The 21027-nt window shown below is 34.9% G+C and overlaps 1 protein-coding gene across 12 annotated transcripts in view; it reads left to right on the forward strand.

Annotated features, from left to right (window-relative positions):
* SLC38A9 (solute carrier family 38 member 9) overlaps positions 1 to 20253 on the forward strand; it is an 86342-nt gene extending 66089 nt beyond the window's left edge. For 11 of the 12 annotated variants that reach the window (XM_036900337.2, XM_036900323.2, XM_057495162.1 and 8 more), the window contains 4 exons: positions 12717 to 12830; positions 14419 to 14567; positions 18220 to 18309; positions 19462 to 20253. In XM_036900337.2, coding sequence (XP_036756232.2) covers positions 12717 to 12830; positions 14419 to 14567; positions 18220 to 18309; positions 19462 to 19627 — 519 coding nt within the window. In that variant the 3' untranslated portion in view covers positions 19628 to 20253. Of the gene's footprint in view, positions 1 to 12716; positions 12831 to 14418; positions 14627 to 18219; positions 18310 to 19461 lie in introns of those variants that run through there. The other variant, XR_005027717.2, reaches the window with a different exon arrangement.
* The last annotated feature ends 774 nt before the right edge of the window (positions 20254 to 21027 follow it).

Consider the following 21027-nt stretch of genomic DNA (forward strand, 5'->3'; position numbering starts at 1 on the left):
TTTTGTGTCTTACATTTAAGTCTTTGATCCATTTTGAGTTTGCTTTTGTTTATGGAGTTAGACAGTACTCCAGTTTCATTCTTTTGTATATAGCTTTCCAGTTTTCCCAAACCAGTTATTGAAGAGGCTGTCTTTTCCCCTTTGGATATTCATGGCTCCTTTATCATATATTAATTGACCATATATGTATAAGTTTATATCTGGGCTCTCTATTCTGTTTTATTGATCTATGGGTCTATTCTCATGCTAGTACCATACTGTTTTGATTCCTGTAGCTTTGTTTAGTGTAGCTTGAAGCCAGAGAGCATAATCCTCCCAGGTTTGCTCTTCTTTCTCAGAATTACTTTGGCTATTCAGGGTCTTTTGTGGTTCCATATGAATTTTAGGATTATTTGCTCTAGTTCATTGAAGAATGCTGTTGGTATTTTGATAGGGATGGCATTGAATCTGTAAATTGCTTTGGGCAGGATGGCCATTTTGACAATATTAATTCTCGGTATCCATGAGCATGGCATAGATTTCCATTTATTTGTGTCTTCTTTAATTTTTCTCATGAGTGTCTTATAGTTTTCAGAGTACAGGTCTTTCATCTCCTTGGTTAGGTTTATTCTTAGGTATTTTATTCTTTTTGATACAATTGTAAGTTGGAATTGTTTTTTCTCTTTCTGCTAATTCATTGTTAGTATATAAGAACACAACAGATATCTGTGTATTAATTTTGTATCCTGTAACTTTGCTGAATCCAGTATTAGCTTTAATAGTTTTTTGGTGGAGTCTTTATGGTTTTCTATGTATAGTATCATGTCATCTGCAAATAGTGACAGTTTTATTTCTTCCTTACCAACTTGGATGCCTTTTATCTTGCCTGATTGCTGTGGCTAGGACCTCCAGTACTATGTTGAATAAAAGTGGTGTGCATGGACATCCTGTCTTTTTCCTGGTCTTAGAGGAAAAGCTTTTAGCTTTTTATCATTGAATATGAGATTAGCTGCAGGTTTATTGTATATGGCCTTTATTATGTTGAGGTACCTTTCCTCTTATACCCATTTTGTTGAGAGTTTTTATCATGAATGGATATTGCATTGTCAAGTGTATTTTCAGCATCTATTGAGATGATCAGGTGGTTTTTATCCTTCTTTTTGGTATGTGGTAACATTGATTTACAAATATTGTACCATCCTTCTATCCCTGGAATAAATCCAACTTGGTCATGATGATGATCCTTTTGATGTATTTTTGAATTTGGTTTGTTAATATTATGTTGAGGATTTTTGCATCTATGTTCATCAAGGATATTGGTCTATAATTTTCTTTTTTTATGTGGTGTGGAGTGATGCTGGCCTCATAGAATGAGTTTGAAAGTATTCCCTCCTCTTCTACTTTTTGGAATATTTTAAGAAGGATGGGTATTAACTCTTCTTTAAATGTTTGATAGAATTCAGCAGTGAAGTACTCTGGTCCTGAACTTTTGTTTCTTGGGAGTTTTTTGATTATCAATTCAATTTCATTGCTGGTAATTGGTCTGTTCAGATTTTCTGTTTCTTCCTGGGTCAGTCTTAGAAAGTTGTACTTTTCTAGAAATTTGGCCGTTTCTTCTAGGTGGTCCAGTTTTGACATATAATGTTTCATAGAATTCTCTAGTAAGTTTTTGTATTTCTGTGGTGTCTGTTGTAACTGTTCCTTTTTTGTTTCTTATTTTGTTTATTTGTGTCCTGTTTCTTTTTTCTTAGTAAGTCTTCCTGCTTAGGGGTTTGTTGTTTATGTTCTCAAAGAACTAGCTCTTGATTTCATTGATTTTTTTCTATTTTATTCTACTCTATTTTATTTATTTCTGCTCTGATCTTTATTATGTCCCTCCTTCTACTAACTTTGGGTTTCATTTGTTCTTCTTTTTCTAGTTTCTCTGTTTATGAATTTAGACAATTTATTTGGGATTGTTCTTGTTTCTCAGAGTAGGCCTGTATTGCTGTGTACTTTCTTCTGAGAACTGCTTTTGTGGCATCCCACAAATTTTGAATTATTGAATTTTTTGTTTTCATTTGTCTCCATGTATTGCTTGATTTTTACTTTGATTTGCTAATTGATCCAATAATTATTTAGAAGCATGTTGTTTAGCCTCCACGTGTTTGTGAGTTTTTTGTTGGCTTCATGTAATGTCAGTTGCTCCCTGCTCTGACCTGCAGATGAGGGAGGAGACACGATGAGATATTGAAGATCTGAAAGGACCAGCCAGGGGACTCAAGGCTTAACAGCACAAGAGTGGTGCTGAGAAGGCACCTCTCATATTTATTGACCAAATGGTTGTTAACAACAATAAAATTCTGTATAGGGGACTAAATACACAATCATTAATCAACCCCAGGCCTAACTCTCAACAGTCTCCAATCTTCTGAAGCGTAACAAACAAGTTCTTACATGGTGAACAATGCAAAGGCAGTGATAACACAGAAACTTTCGGTTTTGATCACACATCATGAACTATAAACAATTAAGTCAGATATGATTATTCATTTGATTTTTATACTTGATTTATATGTGAGTCCCACAATGTAATTTATTTCTAGTTTCATACCATTGTGATCTGAAAAGATGCTTGATACAATTTCAATCTTTTTAAATTTACTGAGGTTCTTTTTGTGTCCTGATAGGTGATCTATTCTGGAGAATGTTCTGTGTGCACTTGAGAAAAATGTGTATCCTGCTGCTTTTGGGTGGAATGTTCTGTATATATCTGTTAAGTCCATCTGATCCAGTGTGTTGTTCAGGGCTTCTGTTTCTTTACTTTCTGTTTGGTTGATTGGCTCATTGATTTAAGTGGTTTATTAAAGTCCCCGATATGATTGAGTTGCAACCCATTTCTCCCTTTAGTTCTATTAGAATTTTTTTTTTCATATTTAGGTGCTCCTATGTTGGGTGCATAGATATTTATAATGATTATATCCTCTTGTTGAAATGATCTTTTTTTTTTTTTTTTTTATTGAAGGGTAGTTGACAACAGCATTGCATTACATTAGTTTCAGGTGTACAACACAGTGATTCAACATTTATATACATGATAATTCTAGGTACCAGCTATCACCATACCAAGTTGTTACAATATTTTGACTATATTCCTTATGCTATACATTACATCCCGGTTACTTATTTATTTTACAATTGGAAGTGTGTTTATATATATATATATTTTGTGTGTGTGTGTGAGGGCATCTCTCATATTTATTGATCAAATAGTTGTTAACCACAATAAATTTCTGTATAGGGGGGTCAATACTCAATGCACAATCATTAATCCACCCCAAGCCTAATTTTCGTCAGTCTCCAATCTTCTGATGCATAACGAACAAATTCTTACATGGAGTACAAATTCTTACATAGTGAATAAGTTACATGGTGAACAGTGCAAGGGCAGTCATAACAGAAGCTTTCGGTTTTGTTCATGCATTATGAACTATACACAGTCAGTTCAAATATGAATATTCATTTGATTTGTAAACTTGATTTATATGTGGATACCACATTTCTCTATTATTATTATTTTTAATAAAATGCTGAAGTGGTAGGTAGATACAAGATAAAGGTAGAAAACAGAGTTTAGTGTTGTAAGAGAGCAAATGTAGATGATCAGGTGTGTGCCTGTAGACTATGTGTTAATCCGAGCTAGATGAGGGCAATAAACATCCATGTATGCAGAAGATTTCTCTCAGAACATGAGGGGGGAGGTTCTAAGCCTCACCTCTGCTGCTCCCCATTTTCTCACCAGATGGCCCCCTGCGACTGTGCCTGTCTTAGGTTGTTCCTCCCTTGAGGAATCTTACCCGTCTCTGGCTAACCAGTCATCTTCCGGGGCCATACAGGGAAATGTTAAGTTGGTAAGTGAGAGAGAAGCCTTATTGTTTGAAAAGGTTAGCTTTTTACTTCTTTGCATATTTATGCCCTGTGGCTTCTATGCCCAGCATTTGTTTTGAGGTATCTGTACCACTTGGAAGAATTATGATACTCGGTAAATTCGACATGTGGCACGAGTTCTATTTAAAGGTTGTGATTAGGTAGGAAGAAGAAAAGCTATAGAAGTAGCAGGCAGAAGAAAACCTGGGAAGATTGATTATTTCTTTGACATATCTTCTTGTGAAATGATCTTTTATATGTAATGTCCTTCTTTGTCTCTGTTATGTTCTTTGTTTTGAAATCTATATTTTTCTGATAAAAGTACTACTGCGTCTGCTTTTTCCACCCTATTATTTGCATGAAGTATCTTTTTCCATCCTATCACTTTCAGTCTATGTAAGTCTTTAGGTCTGAAATGAGTCTCTTGTAGGCAGCATGTAGACAGGTCTTGTTTCTATATCCATTCTGCCACCCTATGTGTTTTGATTGATGCATTCAGTCCATTTACAGTTAAGGTAGTTATTGATAGGTCTGTACTTATTGCCGTTTTATTGTTTTCTGGTTGTTTTGTAGTTCCTCTCTGATCCTTTCTTCTTCTCTTATACTCTTCTCTTGTTATTGATGGTTTTCTTTAGTGTGGTGATTGGATTTCTTTCTTTTTTTAAAAATTTTTTTTGTGTATCTATATGATAGGCTTTAGACTTGTGCTTACCATAAGGTCATAGAGAGTTTCCTAAATATACAAACGTTTATATTTGGTTGTTCTAATTTGAGCACAGTCTTAAGTACTTCCTTTTTATTCTTCTTCCTCCTCCACACTGTATATATTAGATATCATAATCTGCATTTTTGTGCATGCCTGATTTTTTGTATAACTGATTTTACTACTTTTTTTTTTAACTTCACACTTGCTTGGTAAATAATTGGTCTACTACCTTTACAGTGGGTTTATTTTCACTAATGAAAAATATTTAGGTTTAAGAACATTTCCATTATGCAGAAGACCCTTTAACATATCTTGTAAGGCTGGTTTGATGGTGCTGAATTCTTTTAACTTTTGTTCATCTTGGAAACTCTCTCCTTCAATTCTTAATGATATCTTGCTGGGTAGAGGACTCTTATTTGAAAGTCCTTCTGTTTCAATACAGTAAGTATTTCATGCCACTCCCTTCTGGCCTGTAAAGTTTCTACTTAGAAATATGCTGATAGCTTTATGGGGTTGCCCTTATAAGTAATTTTTTACCTCTCTCTAGCTGCTTTGAATACCCTCTCTTCATCCTTAATCTTTGTCATTTTAATTATTATACATCTTGGTGTATTTTTCCTGGGGTTCCTTTTGTTAGGGGCTCTCTGTCCTTCCAGGACCTGGGTGTCTTATTTCCTTCCTCAGACTGGGGAAGTTTTCAGCAATTGTTTCTTCAAAGAGACTTTCTTACTCCTTTGTCTCTCTCTTCTTCTGATGCCCCTATTATGCAAATATTGTTTCATTTGGACTTGTCACACAGCTCTCTTAGCAGCCTCTTGATTCTAAAGATTTTTCCTCTCTGTTCCTCAGTGTCATTGTGTTTCTGTTCTCTAATTTCCATCTCATTGATTGTCTTCTCTACTTGCAGAAATCTATTAGTTATTCCCCCCATTGTATTTTCCACTTCAGTTACTGTATTCTTCAGCTCTGGGTGGCTCTGTTTCAAATCTTCTCTTTGCTAAAATCCTCCTAGAGATCATCAATACTTTTCCTCAGGTCAGTGAGCATATTTATGATTGTTATTTTCAAATCTTGATCAAGGTTGGTGATCTCCATTTCATTTAGCCCTCTGTCTGGTGTCTTATCCTGTTTCTTTTGTTTGGAACATATTCCTCTGCCTCCTCATTTTGTCTGTTTCTGTGTTTCTTCCTTTGTACTAGATAGATCTGCTATGCCTCCTAGTCTAGAGAGTAATGGCTTTATAAAGAAGGTGTCCTCTGGTGCCAAGAAGCTCAAGACTCTTTGCTCACCTGTGCCTGGTGCTCCTTTGCTCTGGAGCTGCAGTTGCTGTTGGTGGGCTTCTATCAGTAGAGGCCCTTTGGGGACCATGCAGCAGTGCCTCTGCTGGGGTTATTGTGTGGGGGGTGCCTTTCTGCCCATCTGCCAGCAGTCTACCACACTGGCAGCTCACCTCAGCTGGCCCTTTGTGAGCCATGCAGTGACATTTCTTCTGGAGTTGTCGTGGGTGGGCCACTCTCTGCCTGTCCTGCAAACTATTTTTGTTTCTATTTTTGCCATCTCTTTTGGAAAACTTAGGATTTAGTCCTGTTATCATCTGTTACACCTTTTCTTAGGCAAAATGTATTTTTATCTTGCCTCCCACATTAGATTTGCTTATTTTTCTTGGAAATATTTAATTTTGTTGATATTGTACTTTTAATTTTGTCATGAGCAGTTTTAAATCTTTTGAGGGAATAGGATGAAAATCTTGATTATCCTAAGTAAATATTTAATACTTATGGATGATATGAGGGGAAATCAAGGATGTACTTGTGCCCCTTTCTTTTAAATCCCTCCCTCCTGCTTCACAAATTCCCTGACTCATTACCACTTGAACTAATCTCCATACCCAAGTTTTAGGAAGGTAAAAGAATATATCTATGTCATCTTCACAGAAAATATTGTTTGTATCAGTAATAGTTTATACTTTGGTACCAGCTAAGTCACCTGTCTACCTAATGAACTGTCTGTCTTCTTATGCCAATACCCCCAGAAACCCAGTTTGTGAAGTAGGATTCTCTTGTATTGGCTTATTCTATCCATAAGTTTGTACTTCTCAAACTTTACCACCAGAATCTCCTTAATTACAGAAGTGATCATCCTGTATACCTAGAAATATGGGGTGAAGCACACTGTTTCAATAAAGCCTCATGTTTTACCATAAACATTCATGCATATTTTCATTGTGCTCATAGTTTGTCTTACTAGAAACAGTCTTAAAATAATGAGTTAAATTATAAGCAGACCTCACTTTGTTTGCACAATTCCTATATACATGAATTTCAGTTACCAAATTATATCAGTCCTCCCTAACAACAAGGTTCAAATTTGAAGTATGAGTACTTGCATAAAGTAGTAGCCACTAGTCCTTCAGTTCACAGATCACTATGTAAATAACAGATGCACATCATGATTAGTTACCAGTCACTTCAAAGTCTGTCAGTGATTGGTCACTGTGCATCTGTTATTCACTCACAGACTGCAAAACACAGTTGTTTCCTGTTTTTTGGAGGTAATAGTGCACACAAATGGGGAATCAAAAGAGGGAATTGTCAAACAAAGGTGAAAGTGCAACAATGAAATAAAAAGTGATAATGCTGGAAATGAAATTTGAATCAAATATAAATGGAATCCTAAAATAAGTATCTAATTGTGGAAATGTGACACTGTTGCCATTTGAGTCTCTAGATATGCAGCCAGAGGAATTTAGAGAAGATGAATTTATCCACATGAATGAGGAAAGTGGTTGTGATGAAAGGAATGAATGTCCCAGAGAAAGTGACAGAGTCCAAAAAACTTCGCATTGAAGGAATTCTCAGAAATACTTCACAACATTGAAAGCACAGGATGAAATGTTGGAAGCTAATATAAGCTTAGAGGAAAAGAATATGACAGTTCACAAAGGTATCTAGAAAAGGTGTTTGCTCTATACTGTAATTATGCCATGAGAAGGATGAATCACAGTTCAAACTACTCTTGGTAAGCTTTTACAAAGAAGTAAAACACTTTTAATTCCCAATGTTTCTGATTTTTTAAGTCATTATACCAAATAAATATTAGTTTTACTTTTTTTTCATTTCTTTATAGGTTTGTAACTGACATTGGGAGTTTTTAATGTTTTGACAAAAACAGTAAAAGGTCACAAAACAATCAATTTTTCCCATCAACTGTTATAATTGCATTGTACATTTTTTAACAATTGATAATCAGTTTATTGAAATAGTTGATATAAAGCATCTGTAATGGTGACTTCAACCGCTCAGTCCAAATGTAGTAATCTGCTTAATCTCTGAAGAACTGTGCAAGTCATGGAGTCATTTGTGGATCCTCATCTGGAACTGACTTGGGAAAATCTTAGAACCCTCACCACAAGGAGTTTTTTCTCTTAGTGGTTGTCAGAGTCTTGGTAGGCATCCAAACTGGCCCTTTCACTTTGAGATTCTTTTCCTTCGTGGCTCTGTTCAAGTCAGCACATACCTTCTCCAGGGATTTTACATCGTGGCTGGTTGTAATTCTCATTCAGTGAATAGACACCTCTGTTTTATGGGTGTCTTTCCAGTCTGTAAGCTGTGGCTACAGCATGGCTTCCTGATGGATTTGTTCCTAGATAAGAGTGAACTGCAGTGGGCAGAAGCAGGCAGACCCTACCTGTGCTGTGGCTGCCACTGCATCTACCTCAAAGAGATGGCCTGGCATTTTTACAATCTCATCACTACTATAAAAAGAGGGCTGTCTCTTTTTGTTCCCTAAAATTCTTACATAGAATTGCTTTTCTGGAAATTCACACTAGTTTATCTGCATTCTCAAGTGTGAGGAGCTCAAGACTGCATAGAGATGAATGTTTCACTTTATGGTCCCCCAAAGATAGAGTCTTTTTCATACTAGAATATTCCATGGGCCTTAAAGTCTGTTATTTCACATGTAAATACAATAAATGAGTTCTTGTTTCTACCAAGTTTTGGAAAGAGTGCTTTGTAGAACTTGGATGTGAGGTTCAGCTAACAAAATTTGACTCAGTGTTTGTCACTTGTAGAAAATACTATTAAAAACAAAGACTTTAAAGTGTAAGCTTAAATAGCTGATGTTTTACTGTCTTTTAATTGAAACAAGGGTATTATGTGTGTGGTCTAGCTTTCAAAGGGTCAGTTTACACTTCATGCTAACTTTTAAAAATATTAATAATTACTAATGATAAAGCTAACATTTATGAAACACTGTGCTGGCACAAATCTAAACACTTTAAGTACATGTAAATATATACATTCTCCTTTGATTATACTGAAATTGGCTTATATATTTGCATAAACTAACTGGGTACTATATTCTAAGAGAAACATTTTACTTTTCGGCAGGTTTCAGTAAGTAATTTAACTCATCGAAGTCTTGTTAAGATAATATTTCTTGAGATTTAAGTCAGAAAATGTGAAGCTTGTCAGGGACTCTGAATTTTTAATGTCAGTGTTGGGTTAGTCATTCAGATCTCATTGTCTTTTATATAAACTATAGTTGGACTTGGATCTAAAGACATTTGTGAAGGAAAACAGTGAGGCTCTTAAACAGGTGTTGTGTATAGTGATCAAATTTTCCAGGTTTTCCAAGTTCAACTTAATATCACAGGTTTTTTTTTTTTTCACTAAACAGAATTCTTTATATGTAAAACTAATTGGGATAAAATTCTTATTCCTTAGTAAGGTATACGTTACCAAAAAAAAAAAAGTTTTAGACTGATGGTTATCCAACTCATTCCTTGTTGTCAGGACATATGGTCTCTGTAACTACCCTGGATGTGTGGACTAACCTTTTGGTATTTCTTCATGTTTGAGTGAGAACCTACACAATGCTTTATTTGTTTTGTTTTGCCTATATTTAGTTTTATACCCTGCTCTGTTCTTTAAAAACGATTTGAGATGCCCTCTACCTTAATTGTTATTTACTTTTTGTTCCTTCATATGAACCTGTGTTGAAGTATATATAGTTTGTTTAACTATATATTTCAGCAGAAGTTTTTCTTTAAATGTATGGGGTTGGTCTGTGTGGCCAGTTTCTGTCATTTTTGTTAGTAAATGCTCCACTGGGTAATATTTTCACTATAAACAATACATGGAACAAATTATAAACCATGTTTGAAGAAAAGAACATGCTCCCAGAGGCACTTGTGCTCTACTGTAGACCAGTCCTCATTCTGAGTTGGCATCCTTCCTGTCATTAGTTCCTACCATAGGCCTGCCACCACTGCTTATTCATAAGGCAGAGGAGGTCACCTTATTAATGAATGGAATTTTTCATGTATTATCAGTTCATATTGTCACTCATGCCTCTTTTTAAATATATATTTTACTTTGAGCCTCATTATCTAAAAGACAGATTTTTTCTACCCTTTTCTATTAAATGGCTTTGAAGAGGCTGTATCTCCAGGCCTAGTAAAGTGATAGCTTGTGTTCAAGCCAGAGAATAGCAAAACCCACACGTGTGCATGCTACTCATAGGTGGCATCTTTCCCAGGATCGTTCTGATCCTCAGCTGCTTTTATGTTGAAACATTTCATTAGAGTATTTTCAGATGAAAACAGATATACAACTCTTGACCTATTTCTATTGAATATACGTTTTGACTACTGTGAAATAGAACTCTTCAGATTCTAGTATTTCTGTTGTATCCTTTGTTACTCATAACTTATTACCTCTCTTTCATTGTTTTCTTTATTGTTGCTTATTAACTGTGACCCAAGTACGCTAGAGACTGGTCAGTTGTCCATCATAGTAGCTAAGGGCATGCAATTTATAGCCAGAAAGTCTTTGATTTGAATATTGACTTCAACAGCGACTCACTTGGTAACCATAAGCATGTTTTGCAACCTTGCTGCACTAGGTTACTCATCTAGAAAATGAAGGAAATGCTCGTACCTGCATTAAATGAGATAATACATGTAATGTGCTTAGCCCTGAACCTAACCCTAGATGCACTTAATAATTGTAGCCAATGTGCTCATTATTTTTATCAACATTTACTGAGTTCCTACTGTGTGCCAGGTGTTTTTGTGGGTGTTGGAGATATAAAGATGAAAAAGATATAGTCCCTGTCATCAGGACACTCATAGTCTAGTTGGTTTGGACGTGGTACTGACATGGTACAAGAACTATTAACCTTGTCTACTTTTGTGGGTGTCAAGAGACATTTCCTTTCCACTTGAGAACCTTCATATCATGAACATAGATTACTTTTATAACAAAAATCAATGACAATTACAATACTGTGTACTTGATGCTGTATTTCAGATACGTATACATTGCTGTAAGAACAGAAAAGCTGAGGGGGGAAACTCTTATTGGAAAACCCTTGCAACTTAGCCTTTCATCTTTATCATATATTTCCCAAAGTTTGCTAAAGTACATATCTTTTCAGGAAGCCTGACCGAAATAATGTGGTGATCAGCCGATACGTAGACTAAAGACTTCATGAAATGGTAGCTGTCTCTATATATAGAGAGACATACTCTCTCTCTCTCTCTCTCTCTGAAACAGCTGTTTTGGCCTCCCAAGATTTTGCATTTTTTAAGAGTACCTCTGTTCTTGAGCGACATTATAAAGGTTGAGGGTCGGACAATTTCGAAACATAATGGGAGACCTTTTGATATGAAAGTAAGAGTTGCCTGGTTCATTTCTACACAAGATCATGAGGCAACCCTCACATAAATGAAGTCTAGCTTGAAATGGGGCCTAGAGCTTCATGAACTCAAGAAGAGAGACTTCGGAACCCTCCTGAAGGTTTGGTCAGCCTCTCTTTCCCCAACCCTAAACAATTAGAAACTCTTTGAGAAGGCTGGAACCTGTCTGCATAGTCCAGTTTCCTGTAGCTCTGCCATCCACTATAGGGTTTAGAATCCCTGGTTGTGAATCCCTGCATCCACCATCTGATTTAAAGTATGGAATCCCTGGCTTGTTTTCAAGTTAATTGTCAGATGAGACCTAACCTTAGGATTTCTTACAGCTTATTACTTGCTTTCTAAGTGAATTTATGAACATTCAAGTTTGTAACTCTCTGCTATTGGCTCTAGCCCATTTAAGGAAGAAAGTCATCCAAGAAATTAGAACTGTTCCCTAACACCAAACATTCAGTTTTCTTGTGTTACCAAACTAAAGCAAAATTGTATATAATATTTTCTCTTATCTGTTTTCTTAGCTTTCAAAATAGTTTGTGTATAAAATGAAAAATGAACAGACTTATTGCCATCATTTAGTTGTGCTGAATTGTTTGTCTGTAACTTTAGTGGTGATGGAGACCAGATTTGTGAGCTTTAGGATCTGTTCTGTTTGGATCTGACAGCTGGCTACATTAAATATCTTGGAGCTTTTTACTTTGCATGAGGATGAGAGGTTGGGAGGGTGGGAACAGCAGTGGAAGAAAGCAATCCACTTTATTTAATGTACTGCATTTGTTTACTGATTCCAGTAATAATGTTGCGCAGCTGCCTTTTAATTTCCTTTTGTTTACTGTTTAGATTTATTAACCCTGTTTTTTAATACCTGCTTACTGTCTGCTCTTTAACTAGCTTTCCTTCTTTTTTAAATATACTTTAATATGTACCAATCTCTTTTGGTCTAGGCATGCCTTGATGATATAACATGTTAATTTACTAAAAAAATATTTTTAATTCTGTAGGTCATACTGAAGGTGGTGTATTCTTTCTTTCTTATTGTCCCTTAGCTGTATTATTTTAGTTAAATATTTTATAATTTGGTAAGTAGGTTACCTTTGAAATTAAGTCAGAATCTTCATCATGTCAAGCCACCATTTGTGGTAACTTACAAAGTCTGCCAAATAGGAGCTTAGTCTATATATTCCAGAATAGATTTTAAAAATAAAAATACTAATTGTAAAGTATGTGAATTTTGTTTTATCTACTTTCTATGACCAGACTGGATATTTGGAAGGTACATACACACTAATAAAACACACACGCAGAGCAAAAAATTAAATTGTATTTGTCAGTCTTCTTATTTAGCCTACTCAGCTATACTGACTATAAATTTATTCAATATTGTGGGAATTTTATTATCTATAAAGAATAATTATATTTTCTCTACAGGTGAGGGATTTATCCATTGCTTATATGCTGGTGACATTAACTTATCTCTATATTGGAGTCCTAGTTTTTGCTTCATTTCCTTCACCACCATTATCCAAAGACTGTATAGAGCAGGTAAGGCACTGTGTACCCTCTCTGTAATTGTTCACACCTTCATATCTGCAGAGCAGACAGGCTCATACACTAGCAATGTGTAATAACAGACAGGCCTGGATTTGAACACCTCTCTACTGTTTACTCTACATGTGGGAATTTAGGCACCTTCGCCATCCTTTCTGAGCTTCAGATTTCTCTTGCATTAAATAGTATAATACAAGTGGCCATAGATTTTTAGATGGACTCTTGAGAAAACATACTCCGCGCTGGCACCTTGTGGTGCTCAAATAAATGGTTCCTGTTACGTGCATAGAATTTCTCTTTGTGTGAAAACTGTTACTAGTGGTAGTCATGAATTTACAAAATCTCCATTGAGAATACATTCAACTCCTTTATTTTTCACATCCCAGATCTGGAAATCTTCTGGGTAAACTTGTGTCTCAGTGCATCAGTCCCTAATGAAAGGTTTGACATTCATTTTTGTACTGTGAGGCAGACAGTAAAACAAAGAAAGACTTTTTTAGCCATTAAAAAGAGAGAGAGACAGAAAAAAATTTTTTTAAATTATTTTACTTTTAAAAGGCTGTCCTAAGTAATATTTTCTTTGATTTGACCCATCATAAATTTAGGAATAGTATAGTCTCTAGTTTAATGTGACTGAAAAGTTTCTCACAGAAAATAGCATTTTGCAGGTGACTTTCTTTCTAGTCAGAAGAAATTCCTCTCGAGTGTAGTGGAATATTTAATGTGATTTATTATGGATGAATTATAAAGGTTATTTCAGCATAATAGTGTTAATGTTCTCATCTTTTTAAGAGAAATAGGTTTGAGCTCCTGCTGTTATGATAGCTTGAAATGTTCTTCTCTTGATTTCCTTGATTCCAGAAGTTCTTTGGCAACCAAATGTTTGCTGAAATTCCCCTGATGTGAACAATCCCATATAAAGCCCACTCCCTTGGGTGTAGGAGTATCTGTGGTATTTTCATTTGAAAGGAAAAAATCTGAGTGATTTTATTTTGTTTTTAGGTATCAAACTCAAATGGAGAATAGAATCATGAGAGGAAATAGAAATAAATCTTTTTCTATTTAGTGATAGACTTTAAATAGTAATGATTCTGGGTGATAGGTATACTTACCTTGTTCTGTAATCTTTACTTTGGAAGTGCTACAATGCCTCAGAGGAGGAAAAGCAAGAGAACTAGTGAGGATGAAATAACATTGAATTAAATTAGCCATTTAAGTATGTTAGAACCAATTTATGCTTGAACCTTACAGAGCAGTGTTTCTCAAACTATCTGTGGTGAAGGACAAGTTTTCTTTGTTGTTTTAATATGATCCAATAATTGCAGACTGATACTTTTATAAAATAGAACAAAAATTTAGCAATGTTGAGTTTCTATAAAAGTTTTTAAACACCTACTTCCAATTTCTGTACTTAGCTCAATGAAGAATAATGGTTAACAAACAGTTCATGGATGGGCACCAGTCCATTAACCACAATTTGAGTGGCATATATGTTCAAAATAAGCAAAAGACATTCCATTTTATAAACTTTTATACACTGAATTTTATTTTTAACATTACTTTATTATCTTTCTTGGATCAGAATTTTTTAGATAACTTCCCTAGCAGTGACATCCTGTCCTTCATTGCAAGGATATTCCTGCTGTTCCAGATGATGACTGTGTACCCACTCCTAGGCTACTTGGCTCGTGTCCAGCTACTGGGCCATGTCTTCGGTGACATTTATCCTAGGTAAGGGCTCTTCTCTTGACCAGCAAGATGTGCCAAACAACAAATGACTATGCAAACAGGTCAGTTTAAAATGTGACTAATCCTTTTGGTATAAAAATTTGCCTAATAAAAACTGATTACTAAGAATAGATCATTGGTGTTCTTATCTCTGAAGAGCTTTAAAAATTGAAGCCACTCCCTTGTCCAGAATAATTTAAAGTTAATTCCTTCCAGTATAATTCTGTTAACTCTGATACCAGTTATATTTATTTTGTGATTTAGCTGCTATTCATCTACACACTGCGAAGATTCTATAGTACCTGTGTTAGCCATTTACAGCTAAGCAATGCTTCTATTTTAATTTTTGGTTACTGATGTTTACTTTTATATTTATTAGCATTCATGCATTTTTACATAAATGATAGTTTAGAATTTAAGGTGAGACACATAACAAATTTAAGTTATTATTTGCATCTGTAACTACTACTGCAATTTTTAATCTCTCACTAGTGATGGAGGAGTTTTGAGTCCTTTTGAAAATCTGTTCAAAGCTCATCACCCTCATTCAAGAGAAATTTCCATATACTGCTTCAAGATTTCCCTGAAATTTCTTTGTGGACCCCTCATTACCTCCTACTCTTACCCTAAGTTTTATTATAGATTTATATTACAAAAGCACCTAGTCCTAACCTATTTTATTGGGAGTAAATGACTTTAAATGAAGAAAACCTTTGGATAAAATTTGAAAAAATTATAATTTATAGTAGCCAACTCAACAGATGGTCTTAATCAGGTGTTGTTTGAAATGAACTGGTGCAGTCTTGTCCCCTCTTAAATAAATAGTTATAAATGCATTGGTTTAAAAACAAAAAACTTTTAAAAGCAGAAGTCAGGCGTTACCATGGTCTCTTGCATTCACAACAGTAGCAGCTACTGCAGTTCTAATGTTACTCATCTAGAAGATCAGCTTTCAGTAAATATGATTCCTGTTGTGTTTATACCCTGTGCTTTATTTACATTCACCAAAATCAAATAAGTACAATGAAGTCATAAGTTTAAAAAAATCCCTGTAGGTAAATGAATTATTCCTGTTTTCTGCTGTTAGTTTGCATAATGTTGGCTATTAGAATGTTTTTTCTTCTTGGAAGAAGTCTGGAATTTCCCTTTTGGGTTCACATTGCATTTCTTCCCCTACCACAGGAACACATATCATTTACCTTACAGTTACAAGAACTCTACAGACCGCATACTTTGGAGCATACTTCTTGGTCTCGGGACCCCTTTAAGTTAATTGGACCCCCAGGAATTTTAGTTTATGTGGGGTATACTTCAATATTTAACATACAATTAAAACATAATTTTGTAAATATTTATGAATTTCTTTAAAAAGCAATAATAAAACCATATTTATGAAAAATATTTCCCAAAAAATGTGTTTTACATTCAGAACTCTTTAATGTCTCATTCACTTGTAGATAATTGGATTCTCCCATCTCCTCTTGCATTCAATCTGTTATATGTTACTTTCATTTAAATATATATGAAGAAAATCCACCCCCCACATAGCCACCCAGTGGGAAAAAGAAGGAATCTTTTTAACAGCCATTTCAGAAAATTTTGGATATTCTTCTTTAATATATGCCAAACCTTGACAAATAGTAGATTCTTAAAAATTAGTTAAATCTGACATACAATTATATTAAAACCCATGGCTGTCTTACACTTCGGCTCTTTCAACCATGCATGTTTAGTCATTTGGAAAATATTCGTTCACTGAGATCTGCAGATCTTCTAAGTGCTGACGTACTTCATTATATATCAAAACCCACATTCATTAATATCAACACTGATTTCATTATAAAAGTCTTTAAATATTGGAAAGCTGTTAAGCTCAGGGTGGCAAAAACAAGCTCTTGAAAATTCTAATTTTACTGGAAAGCTCACATTTTGTCATTGGCAACACATGCTGCCAGTTGTTTTCCTTGAAATGACAAGCTCGTATCATTCATTTTCAAGAAAATGTCTGTCAAAGACCCAAATCTGAAGAACCATAGACTGCGTGCCTTTCAAGTAAAATTAGCATTTCTTAGAAAAAAAAGGCTGAGGTGTTCTCCAACTCAGTTGCACAAGTGCTTTTCCTCAAGACAACTATTCGGCTTCATTATACAGCACATGTGATTTATTATGTATTTCCTGTTTGATCACACAGAATATTAAAAAGATGTGTGTTCAAAGCATGAGATCTAATAAAACTAGTAATTTTTACTCCTTTATCAAAGACAGTTTTTAATAAAACTTATTTTTTAGAGTGTTTGGCAGGAAAGAATACAGTGTAGAATACATATTTATCTGTATGCTACAACAGCCTCTATCCATGCTAAGGGACCAGCAGTTTTACCTACCATGGCTTTGGCAAAGCAAGTAATGTCTTATATGATTTAAAAATCATTTTTACCTCAGGAACTTCCTGAACGGTTATTGGGAACATCCCTGGGGTTCATGGTTACACTTTGAGAACGACTGCTTTGGAAAACCATAATACAAAGTTGTTTCCTTTTACAATACAGAAATAACAAAGGCCCAGCCAATGTCTCAAAGCTCTGAAGCAATTTTAAGTTTGGAGTTTCTGGGTAAATAGTAAGATCTGGAAGTCTGAATATCTTTGTAATCCATCAAGATGTATGACTAACCACTTATTTGTACAAATAATTTTTCTTATTTTTCATTCTCTCTATAATCTTTATCAGGGATTAATTAACCTCTGATAACTTGGGCTCAAAAGGGTGCTTTGATGTGTAAATTTGGCTTTTAAGAATCATTTTTGGGGGAGAAATGCAGTTACTTCTTAAGAGCATCAAATCTCACCTTCATTATTTTTATTTGTATCCAAAATTGATTCTCAAACGTTAAATTGTTAATATCTAGTTCAAGTATTTAGTAGATATTCTATTCCTGGTAAGTATTTAATAGCTTTACGTGGCTGAACCTGAAAAATAAAAACCTGCCCATTTTCCCTTTCCCTCAATGTAATTTTTGTTGTTTTAATTATTAAAGTAAAATAAACACTTTACAAAAGATATGTTAGATACAGAAAAGAGGAAAAATTACCCCAAATCACTGCTGCCTTTTAGTGTATTTCCTTCTGATATTTTTTCAAAGATTTCCAGAGTTTCTTGTGTACTAAAAAATCAAGTTGGCATTTTTTTCTAGTTGCTTAGATGGATTTTTACCATCTAGGTAAGAATGGTAAGTTATTTTTAATAACTTTTAATATATTCCATCAAGTAAAGCATTACCTTGCTACATGTATATCTAGGATACTTCTGTTTTCCACAAATATCTTTCTGTTAATAGTTGCTTTTCATGTTTTTGATTATTTCCTTAAGATATTCAAGTGGAATTGTGGATCAGAGTGTGTGAACGGATCCACACTACCAGTTTACTCCTACAAAATTTAACCTATTTACCTAGTGGTACCAAAGGGCGGGTGTCCCTGGTCCAGCAACAGCTACCCTAGTGCTGCCTATTTTCGCTGTGGTTTTATTGCCATTTAAGATATTCTTGTTTTAAAGATGTTAATTATGAATTTTAATATTAAAAATTCACTTTAATGCTTATAATTTGCCTGTTTTTTATATTTTCTTTCCTCCAAACCTCTCTCTTTAACTTGTAGCATTTTCCATGTGCTGATTCTTAATCTAATTATTGTGGGTGCTGGAGTGATCATGGCCTGTTTCTACCCAAACATAGGAGGAATCATAAGGTACTGCCTGTCAGGGAACTGTTCCCTCTCATATACTGGTCTTTATTTTCATGTTTTCCTTTGGTTTTTGTTATTTTAATTTATTGTATGAAATTCTTCTGAGTATTTAAAGCTGGTAACATTCAAATGTAATTGCCTGATAACTAGTTAAGGTGCTTATTATCTTCCATTTCTGCTTATTCTTGACTGTAGAAGCCCATTATCCCTTAGACACCTTTCCCTTTATTTTTCTCATTATTTTCCACTGTATTCCTTTCTCTTTATCCAAAACAAATGTTATTTTTAATATATCATATATAAATTCTTGGGGTACCTGGGAGTTCTCTTATATGTCAAGTTATGTCCTGACTTTCTTAATCCATTTCTAGTCAAGAACATATTTCAAGTCAACTATACTCAGAAAGTAACTGTTTAGATCCCAGATGGCTCTTTCCTTAATGTCCTTTCTCTAAAAACATTGTGATAGGTTGAGTAGATTGGGAATAAAATTGTGACCTCAGATTCTCATGGAAGACTTCAGTTAACCTATGGAAAGTAGGGCTGAGTCACTTTTTGAAGACCCTTACCTAGAAAAGTAGCAAAAAACAAGAGATCATTAGCCTGATGTTTATTGAATTTAATGGACTTGCAAGTTCCTATTAAGCAGTTCCAGAGAGGGTAGGGGAAGGGAGAAAAAAGTGCAGGTTTCTCTGTTTCCTGATTAGGTGTTTTTGTTATTATCTTTGGTAATTATGCTGAATGTTACCAAGGTACTCATCTGTTCTCATTCTTAAGCAGATACTAGCAGTCCTTCAAAAACTCAGAATGCGTAATTAGCTTATAAAAGATCAAAGATGGAAGCCTATCTCCAGATGTTTCTGAGGAAATAGCCATACTCACTGAGGCACAGAGGAACTATGGAGATTTGAGAGATGAATAAAAAACTCTTTGTCAAGCAGATGTGATAAAGATGAACAGGAAATAATATTTTATATTAACTTAGCAAGTAAAATGTTTTAAACTCAAATGCTATATGTCAACAACAAACTAATAAAAAGTAATTTTGTTGCAGTATCAGGCTGAGGAGGGTTTAAATTGTACTGTATTTACCTTAATTGTAAATCAGAAAAAGCAAAATGCAACATATTAACCCAAAAAGCTTTTATTTTGCAGATATTCAGGAGCAACATGTGGCCTGGCCTTTGTATTCATATACCCATCGCTCATCTGTATAATTTCCCTCCACCAGGAAGAGCGGCTGACGTGGCCTAAATTAATCTGTCACATTTTCATCATCATTTTGGGCTTGGCTAACCTGATTGTTCAGTTTTTTATGTGAAATGCAAAACTGTCTTCTCAAGATCTTTCATGGTATTTTGAACTTCTGACAACAATTCCACATAAATTCACTTGTAAATACTACCGTTGTACCTCTAAATGTTTTACCAGGATAATTTGATAACAAAGGAAATAGTAGTCCATTAATAAATAATTTTGATTAGAGGTGTAAAAGGCAGTAAGAATGATCTTTTTCTCTTTACCTTTTTCATGTTGGCTCACCTCTTCATTCTTACTGTCTTTTTTGAATTGAAATGAATGCCCTTAGGAAAAATCATGCTGGGTCTTGTTTTAGAGAAATAAGGTAGGTAGGTTTATTTTGGCTACAATAAAGATTCTCAGGGTTCACAGCAATGTATTGCCAGATCCTATTCTCTTTTATGGTTCAGTGTATTTACTTGCATTTTGTTACTTGCTAGACCTTTTCTTCTATTTGCCCAAACCTTTACTGTTTGAGACAGTAAACTAAATACCTCATTTTAAAAAAGAAATCTTCGTAACATTAGTGTTAATGGAGTGAATTCTTAACTGAGTGCTTAATTCCATTTAAAATAAAGAAAGAAAACAACAAGTTGTTTCAGGCCCCATGGTCATGAATTTATGCAAAATAAATGAACTTGGAGATTTTGTTGCTGTCTGGCTCCTCTTTTGCTACCAATCCAGTATGAGTGACTTAGGTCCAAATTCTAGTTACCCCAGCCAGATTTTGCATTGGAACAAGTATGATTGTCCCCATGGACCCAGAAAGGCTCTTTGGCATTTTGGATCCCTGAGCATTGCATGGGATATCATGACAGGACCAATGGGTAGAAGTGTAGGAGCATGGCAGGGAGGGATATAATTGGCCCTTCATGGGGTAAGGGAATGGAGAAGGGGCCAGGAAGAGTGAGGACTCCTTCCCGACGCATTCCTGGGGGTGGTGGTGAAAGTGGTTCTTTACCATAGGAAAGGATTAATTCTGTTTCAGGTAAAACCTCCAGAAGGAGACACCCCCCCCCGCTCCTAATTTCTGTAACTATAGAGCTTAAATCCCCTTAAGAAAAACTCCTTGGATCTAAGAAAAGGATTAGGAAATCTGAATTCTTGAAATTAACACTCTCCTCTTTTTCAAACTAAAAGCTAAGCCAGAATCCAAATCTATGTCTTCCATGAAATACGACCTCCATGTCCAGATGGAAAAGTTAGATTTCTCTAATTTTAGGCTAACATTAAAAAGTGTATTTTGTACACATCCTGCATCCCAGGATGGTGTGTATCTGTGTTATTTCCTGTAGAGCTGTTATTTCCTTCTTTTGAGATGATGAGTAAATTGTTCTTTTAAAACCTAGTAAAGAACCCCAGATTGATAACCAGTTGTAATTTTTTAGCAAAGCTTCCCATCCAGGCAATAGACCCCGTACC

Source organism: Manis pentadactyla, chromosome 2, assembly GCF_030020395.1.
Source record: "Manis pentadactyla isolate mManPen7 chromosome 2, mManPen7.hap1, whole genome shotgun sequence".
Classification (NCBI taxonomy): Eukaryota; Metazoa; Chordata; class Mammalia; order Pholidota; family Manidae; genus Manis; species Manis pentadactyla.